The 9047-nt window shown below is 47.1% G+C and overlaps 2 protein-coding genes across 2 annotated transcripts; one reads left to right on the top strand and one right to left on the bottom strand.

The window, feature by feature from the left end:
* Nucleotides 1–3812: 3812 nt before the first annotated feature.
* On the top strand, nucleotides 3813–4624 carry BDW43DRAFT_298900 (uncharacterized protein; the record flags this gene model as incomplete). The annotated part of the gene is made up of 2 exons (XM_032044633.1): nucleotides 3813–4034; nucleotides 4145–4624. 2 exons carry the CDS (start codon nucleotides 3813–3815, stop codon nucleotides 4622–4624), a joined length of 702 nt encoding a protein of 233 aa, XP_031902202.1.
* Nucleotides 4625–5446: 822 nt separating this feature from the next.
* On the bottom strand, nucleotides 5447–8579 carry bro1 (putative signal transduction protein BroA; the record flags this gene model as incomplete). The annotated part of the gene is made up of 3 exons (XM_032046670.1): nucleotides 5447–6574; nucleotides 6630–8226; nucleotides 8302–8579. The coding sequence occupies 3 exons, from the start codon at nucleotides 8577–8579 to the stop codon at nucleotides 5447–5449; spliced, it is 3003 nt and encodes a 1000-aa protein (XP_031902201.1).
* Between the last annotated feature and the right edge of the window lie 468 nt (nucleotides 8580–9047).

The following is a 9047-nucleotide window of genomic DNA, read 5'->3' as shown; positions in this document are numbered from 1 at the left end:
ATCGTGTTCCTTATCAGCGACGGACTTTTCCCTTGATTAGAAGAGCTTCAAGTTCAGGCTAAGTTGGATGATACCTTATCCATTATCTGGGGATGAGAGATACGGAGTACGATGATCCTAAGTGGGTAAGGTAACCCCAAAGGTCCTTGATTTTACCTCCGTACCTTACCTAAGTAGTATAGTCCAAAAAATACCATCCTGAATTGATGGAAAAGGGAGTGAGAGGGAAATCACCGAAGTTTTCCCACTTATTGGTGCCTACAATAGCCGGAGCCTGCTGGCACAGCTTTGATAATTTTCTTTCTCTCCTGACTATTGATTATTAATTTTTTTCATTATTTTTTTCTCCTACCCCTAGATTTTTAACGGTTACTCCGAATTATGGCAATTGTTGCTGATGTCTGGGGGAGGCTTGGCGTCCACCTCCGTTGGCCGATGACACGTCGCCTGAAGAGAAGGAAGGTAAAGCGATCAGGACGGTACTAATCACTAGCACTCCGTATTTGGATAGTACTATCGCCAAATTCTACACCATAGATACCATGTGCCTTATCTCCGCGTTTTCACACTTCACAGGAGAGGGCTTTTGTGTTTTTTTTTTTTTTTTTTTTTTATTGTCACGGGTGACACTGACAAGTGCTAATTAAACACATGTTTTTAGCAAGGTACTAGCGTCACTAGAGTCAAAGCTTGGGGGAAATGGAATGGAGAATGCGAACGAAAGCATGGAGCTTCCCCTGAATCCTGGTCCAATTTTCTCCATGTTCTAACGATTTAAAAAGGGGGGAGGAGGGATGTTAATCTATTGGGTAGGTCTGTATCTCTCCTTTTGATTTGTATGATACCTGAGCTTCTCCAGAGTCCATTCAGGTACACACGTAGCTAGTGTGAGATAGCTCGTGATAGCAATGCCAATCACATGTTGGAATCACAATATCTGGAGTTTTGTTTATCCTTTTTCTTTTGTATTTTTAATCATCCCGGTAGACGACCTAATTGTAGGTCTACATTCCGTATTTATTTTCTAGAGATTATCTTTAAAAATTTTTTTTTTTTTTGGTACGGTGATTGGGGATATGTCGTGGAGTTTAGGTAACTTTTCCTGTTAGACGCCCTGAATTAGGTACCATTCGATATTTGATACCTATCGAACAGTTGTATCGTACACTGTGGCACAGTAAGTAAAGGTGTTATGTTCTGACCGCTATAGCGGGGCAATAAGCCAAGGGGGGTAAACAAGTGAAGAAATAATAATAATCATAATAAAATTCAAATAGAAAGGGACCACAATCACGCCGCCGGAAGATGGCCGGATTGCGTCATGAAAAATGATTTGCAGCTAATTCAGGAGTCGAGACGATGGGCCTGCTTTAGTGGCGCGCACTGCCGTCTTTCTAGATGACAATCTCCCGTCCGGAGAGGTGGTTGGATAAGCTGATTGGATCTCTCCCTCATAGCCTTCGGTACTAGTAGAACTTCAGATCAAGAAACGCAGAGGAGCTATCCAGCAATAGGATAGTGGTATGGGGTTTTACAATTGTCATGCAATGTTTGGATAATTACTAGTTGATTAGATATGCCACGTAGTAAGTAAAAGAATTTCCTAATGAAAAAAAAAGTTGACCATTAGTGAATTGGAAAAAAGAGAGTGATCTGAAACTGGAAGAAGCGAAAAAAAAGAGTTGGCAGTCCAGAACTCTTCTCTCACGAACAAAAGCCGGAGGCAAAAAATACTACCTGCAAGAGTGATACGGTCCATCGGATGATTTCGGGGGAATGCCGGACTATCTTCCCTCTGGGGCGGTCTTGCGAAAGGAGTTTTATCAGCGGATTGCGGAGAAATTCCTTACCTAAGGGCCTTAATGGACCGCCAGAGAGTGTCACTAAGAGTTTTCCCCTCCTCTCCAGACCCCAAATGGTTCCTCGGTGAAGTTTCTTTCCCCTCATCGTCGTCTCTTCCACACTAGTACAGTAGGTGCTCCGTGTCAGAAAAAAATTTTTCTCTACCCGTCCCCATCACTCCATACTGAATGGACTCCGGGCGTAAGGCTTACTATTCACCCACTGAGGCAATTTTTCCTCGGCATCCCCGAACCGAGTCAATTCCTCTTGTTAGCCCTCTGCCGAGTCTATCCCGAATCCCGTGGTGGCCTGAGACCGATTGACTGGAGCCCTTCCTTTTCAAGGCTTGCCCTGAGATTTGCCCAGTGGTTGGGTTTTCTCTTTTGGGTAATGTTGTAACTTTTTTTCCTTTCCTTTTCTATTCTATTACGATATCGATTATCAATCAGTGAGGCTGTCAACATTATGCTATTGTCCCTCGGCATTTCACCATGGATACTATCCGACTTTTGATGGGTACCAAAGTTTTTTATTTTGCGAAGCCTGATTTTTTCTTTGCTTTGCTTCTCTACGGAGTCCCGTTTCAACTTTCTTCTTGAGGACTGGTTAACGTTGGTTATAGCGGTGAGCCTGTGAAGGTGGGATGGGGAGAAAAAATTTTTTGGCTCCCTTGACGCTAGAAAATGTTGATTTATGGTTATCTCCATTTAGCGTTTCTTTTTCTTTTTTTTCCACCCTCTTTCTAGACCCATCGGATCTAATAGTTGGGGTAAATCTATACCAAGACCTGACTGATCCATGTCTATTAGGGCTCAAAGAGGCCTTTTCAATCACATGTCTTGATCGAAGCACGTGAAGGGGAATACCCTTAACAGCTCTGCTTGTAGTAGTCAAGTTTTTGCCTTATGCTACCCCTCGGCATTGACAAGAACTTGTGATAGAAAGAACTCTAGTGTGCCGAGTGTTCAGTATTCATTGCTTTTAGATTCTCATTGGCATAACTACGACTGCTCCGCTTGTTGTTTACGTCCTGACACCTCTCCCCATACATGCTGGCTATGTATTGTCAGTGTCTGGTAAGTAAAGCGGATTTTATACTGTGATTATACAGTTATACAATACTTTTGAAATTATCGATGAGTAGAGGCCACATACCTATCTATCACGGTAGCGTTCCATGTGCCTTTGTATATATATTCTGAAGCAACTCATATGCAATACAACCAGCCATATATCCAACCCGCGTGGATTGAAGTTATGGAACAAGTTGACCTGCATTATGCTAGTATGTGCTCTATTTTAGTTATTCAAATACCACTCATTTTTGTATAGTATCATGGTAGGAAAGACGGTGAGCTATTAGCTTCCCTGATGACTATGTGGTTGGTAATCGCGTGACCCGCTGATCCAGAAAAAGGGTATCATTCCTCCAGATATTATATAGCTGTTGTCGCTCAGACAACTACCAAATGACTAGATACTTCCAAGGTTGTTTATGCCTAACATGGATCCCTCAGTATTTCATACTTAATCGTCCAACTTCGATGTTGTTTGATGCGCACGACTTCCCAGTTAATGCGCAGCATCCTTTGAGTGCCTTGAGGATATGGCCGCACTCATGCGCCGGGCCGATCAACTATAGCAAAGAACCACAGAGTTTAGAGCTGTTTCCCACAAAATCATCCTGACTGCTGTGTACGACTATATACTCGGTAATATTGCCGAATGCAGAAATGATGTCGTCGCGCTTCTACGATTCTGCCGCGTCTGCCCGCTTTCCCGATAGCCTCCAAAGTTTCTTTTTCATGCTTTGCTTATAGCCTACAATGACCGTCTCTCGGATACTGCTTAGCTCTACCGACAATTGTGGCTAGGATTTCCTGATTGAACTTGCCATTCTTTCACGGGCCCTCAATCGGCCCGGCTATCTTTTATCTCCCTTGTCCGCTCTTGTGTCCTCAGCTGTCATCATGGCTCCCCCGCGACAGCGTGCGACTGCCGTTCAAGACGACTCTCGATCCGAAGGCTCTAGTACTGCAAGAGAGCATAAGTCTGGTACTGGAAAGGGTCGCAAAGCGACCAATAGTTCCGCGGTGGTAAATACTGTCGCGAATGTCAAGATTTCTGCCAATGTCGCCAATGTCACTAGTGCCCCCATGGGGAATGGCGACCAGCCGGACAATCAGCCCAAGGTAAGTTGCTTTCAGCTAAAACACTTCGAGTAATTGCTGCCTACATCAGCACTACTTTGTAAACCGACTCTACAATCTTTTCTTGCCAACATTGACTTTTTCTCCCGCAGATCCATTGGTCCGAGATGCCCCTCGAATTCCTCCACTCCTACCGACATGCCTATAAAATATCTTCACCCAGCGCCTTTCCCACCGAATACTCCCAGCTCCTCCTCTCCAAAGGAATTGGCCTCCTATCCCCAACCTCTATCGCTGCCCAACGGGCCCATCTCCGTCAAAACCAGGACACGAACGGATCTCACAGCAACACCAAGAAAGCCCACCGCCCCCACATCACAAGCCCCAATGGCACCACCACCAGAAATGGCCTACCTGGACATAATTCCAAACATGCAGGCACAAGTGACGGAAAGAATGCCCTAAACCACATTATCGGACAAGACCGTGTGAGCAAGAACCAGCTTGCGCTCACCATTCGCAAACATTTCAATAGTGCCGGCCTTGCGGAGCAAGAAGCTATTGCCCGATTTCTGTACAAAGTTCGAGAAGAAGGAAGAGGCAGACAATTCCGCCTAAGATTTCAACCTTAAAAACATCTGCTTGCGGCTTTGCCTTTTATCGGTTGTGACATCGGCGCTTCGGGATTTTTTCTTTGCTTTTTCTTCATACATCCGGGGCCCGACTCTTGGCTCTTTTTATTTCCTTCCCTCGTTTCCTACGTCACTACCTATGTACAATACACCACGGTTTCGGAAGCATTTCTGCCAGAATTGGTCTTCTTTATTTTGTACTAAACCCCTCCTCACATGATACCCACTGGCGCAGACTGCTTGCTTTGTTTTTTACTCTTTATCTTTCTTTCCTTGTCTTTGATACAAAGATACACTGTACTATTGATCCCCAAACCCTGTGGAAAAGGATACGGCCACAAAGCCTGTCTGATAAGTATTATACCTTCGATTGGCAGATTTTCGCTCGGGTCTAATGGTTCGGTCTATGTTTCTTCTTGGATGTTGGGATACTCTCCCTTTCTTGGCTCTAGGTCCCTTATTCACTACGTCATGTATAATACTGGAGTTATGGGATCCACTGTACTTTTGTCTTGGTTGGTCCGACTTGCCTTTCTGGGTCGAGATATAATAGAGGAATTTCTCGCTGCATTTGGGTAATATTGCTTCAAATGAGTGCATAATTGCATTTAATTTATCAGAACTTATGTATATACAAACATACATTGGGCTTCGAGACAACTAGATCTTGCTGGACAAGAATACTGCAAGGATGACTGAACATAACGTGAATAAATAGCATTAGCGCATATAATCAGTGAAGGAGTAGACGTAACGCCTGAATGCAAATGTTCAGTCCATAAGTCTATCATACTTCATAATTCCATCGCCGCATGGCACCCATTATTTCCATGCGTTGAGACCAGCCCAAGGATCAGCTGAGGAGGGTGCGGGCTGGTTTTGCGACTGTGATGATTGCGACTGTGCTTTGTGATGCTGGCTCGAGCCGTGCGGTCGGGTTTGAGCGTACCCACCAGGACCAGACGGAAAGGGTCCCGTGGATGAAGGATACGTAGCTTGCTGGGGACGCGGTGGCGGGGGAGGAGGGACGTATCCCTGGGGCATAAATTGAGAGGGAGCGGTGGGTGGGGTTGGATTAGAGTAGCCGCTGTACGGGGTAGGTGTTGACGAGAAGTATTGCTGAGTGGGAGGGGGAGAGGCGGATGCGGGAAATGGATAAGCCATGGGATTGTAGCTCTCAGTTAACGGCGCTGCTGCGCCCTGTTGGAAGGGCTGCCCCGGTACGTACGATGCGCCTGTCCCTGGGCTCATGTATTGGCTATAAGGTGCTGGAGAATGAGAGAGGGGGACACCATGTGACTGTCCTGCGACGGGAGGATAACGCGGTGACATCTTTGGGGAAGATATCCCAGGACCCGGATAGCCGGGTGTCTGGACGGGAGGTGGAGGAGACTTGACCTTTGAGGGAACCCCCGAAGATGAGGAGGAAGGAGACGGCTTAGGCTCTGTAGAGAGACGCTCCATCAACTGCCTAAGTTTTTCCCGTTCGCGGTCCTCCTGTTCTGACGCATTGGTCGCCTTCTCGCGTTCAATCTGGCCTAGAAGTTGGGCGCCTTCAGACCTCCGATTGTTGATGAAAGTCTCCACATTCTTCTTCAGACTTTCTACCGTCTCACTCATTTCAGTGTAGAAGGTCTGCGCTTGCCTGATGCCTGATAGCAGACCGTTGAACGAGTCGTATACCTTTTTGTATCGTGCCATGACCGCATTTCTTTGACGGTTTATGCTTTCATATTTCGACTGCTCGGCTCGCACTCGCTTGTCCTGCAGCAAGTCGCCATAAATTTTAGTGAGCTCCTTCATTAGCGAGGCTTGTTTATGGTTGGCTTGAAGCAGTCGGTTTTGATGAGGACGGAACTTTTCCAATTCTGCTTCAAAAAGCTGCGCCTCCTGCCCAGCAATGGACTTTTTGTTCAGTATCAGTACGTTTGATATGTCATCATTGTGAACCTGGTAGCATTAAGTCAGCCTGAGCGAAGGTTGAATAGTCTGGGCATATGCATACCTTCTCTTTGAGGTCCTTTAGAACCTGGGACCGTTCTCGTTTGAGCAGATTCAATTTCTTCAGAATCGACTCAACCATGGCAATCTGTTCTGCTACCGTGCGACTCCCCTCGTCGTAAACATCGTCTATCAGGCTTCCTTCCGAAGTTGGTGCGTAGGGGCTACCGTGGCCATTCTTGCCTTTGCCAAACTTAGACCCAGCCTTGATCATGGCCCGCTGAAACAGTACATCGGCCTCATCTGTTTCTCCCGCAGACCGCATCTCGTCAAAGTCTGCCTCGTATTGTCGGAATGTAGAGAGAAGCTGGGAGTCGCTAGCACTGGCTTCATTGATGGTGTCACGGTATGTCCGTACATCACCACGTAGCGTTGTATTGAGTCTTGCGCTAGGCTGCTGACTCCAGTCCGGCCCGTACTTAGAGCGCATCTTTTCACATACACTTTCCTCCAGATCAAGCTGCTTAGAGCACTGCTCTAGCTGAGCTAGCACTTCTGATTTGCGCTCTTGCAAACTGTCAAAGGCTTTAGTGAAAGACTGATGTCCTGCAAGTTCTTGACACCATCGTCGGAACTCATCATCAACCACCATTTCCTGGTCCATACCGCCCTTGAGGACGTTCAAGCTTCCAGGTAATTTCAGGTAATCTAAACTCGCGGCCATTTCACCATTCGCGGTTTCGACTTTCTCTGTTTCCGCCCGAATCAACTTAGCCTTCTCCTCATCATAGAGGCTGGCTGTTTCCGTAACAGACATAGGTACGAGTTTCTGGAAGATATCCGGTCCGATGATACGCTGGATATCCTGGCCCTGATAGAGTTCGCTGACTGGAATAGCTTTTGCTGCAGGCAGCTTTGCAACAGCAGACAGGCCAGCTTCGTTCGGGACCGGTTGGTGGTATATAAAATCGTTGTCTTTGGAAAATGTCAAGAGCTTGGCCTGGACAGTTGCAAGGTGATATTTGATGATATCCAATAGATTGGACCCAGACTCGGCGCTCAGGTTTGAATTGGGAGGTACGGATGATGGGAACGACTTGGCCCACCCCAATGCAGCGGTTGAGTTCTTCTCAGCTAACTGAAGCCTAGCAATGGCCACACCATGCGATCCACTCTCACTGTCAGCCAAGGCTTGATAATAAGACGCCACCGAGGTCATATGTGCCGCTTTGGCTTGAACCACTATCACCCAGACCTTCTCAAAGACACCCTTGGCATACTCTTGCATCCCCTCCACTGCCTGTGAGTATAGATAGGCTGCTTGGCTGGCGAGTTTTGCAAGAAACCCAGCCTTCTTATCGTCAGCCACTTGTTTCTCGAGGAAGACTTCTTGACCCTGACCCAGGGTGACATTGATTAAAGTCTTGACAGTCTCCCTGTTCAGGTCGGTCGACGGCGCGTGTAGAAAGTTCTCATTGATATAGGTGAACATTCCCGCCGCTGCCTGGAAGGAGTGGTAGGCAGTTTTCAAGCCCGCATCCTCTGCGCGGTTCTGATCCGCAGCATGACAGGATAGAACAGCAGATATATTGAAAATTATCGAGGCCTTCTCGAAGGCTAGGGAGTACTGAGAGGTGGGTTTATGTGTGAAAGCGTCGTACCTGTGACGAGACCATAGATGTCAGGAGGCCGAGGTAACAAGAAGAAAGGGGAGATCAGAAAGTCCAAACACATACCAAGTGAAGGATATTTTGATGTGATTCTCATCGACAGGAAACCTGAGATCTAAGAGCTCTAGCTGTCCATAATACCGATACAGCAAGTCGCGCCCTGTCGCGCTGTCTTTCCCCGCGCCCCTCATATCCTGTCGCAAGCGGTTGAGCGTTGCGCATTCTTGGCCGTACCTTTCCGGGTCTTCACCATAGCTTTGGCGGATGTAGTCTTTGAGAGGCCGGATCCAATCAATTTCGTTGGTCTGCTTCAGCGGACATGAGATCATCGGTGACTGAACCATCGTGTAGGTCGGAAGGAGCGGGGAGCTCCCATCCAAACACGGAGAAAAAGCAATAGAGGCGATCCGGAGGAATAAAGGCGAGGAAGGAGCTGGGTGGGCTTGCGCGGTGGAAGACGGAGGGGAGGATTATCGGTAATGGAGAGCTGTGGGGTAAAGCAGGCAAGAAGTCAACAAGGTTAGCGGTACGTACTAGCTGAGGGTCGTTAGCCAAGAGTAGTGGGGACACTGGGGATAAAGGTAGGTGATCCGGACCCAGGTGATAATTAGAAATGTAGCAGATGCAAAGGACTTGAGATAAGTGGTTGTAGCTGACAGAAAGGTTGGAAGGTTTAATTTACAAGTTCATGACGCTGTGGCCCATTCGACTCCTCAGGCGCCAACATGGCTGAATAACCGGCCCCCGTGTGGCATCGTATGTGTCTATGCCTGATTTCGCTGGCACACATTTCAAGTACCTGTATATATAAA

Source organism: Aspergillus alliaceus (assembly GCF_009176365.1).
Source record: "Aspergillus alliaceus strain CBS 536.65 unplaced genomic scaffold BDW43scaffold_12, whole genome shotgun sequence".
Taxonomy (NCBI): Eukaryota; Fungi; Ascomycota; class Eurotiomycetes; order Eurotiales; family Aspergillaceae; genus Aspergillus; species Aspergillus alliaceus.
This window is presented reverse-complemented; position numbering and strand designations above follow the sequence as displayed.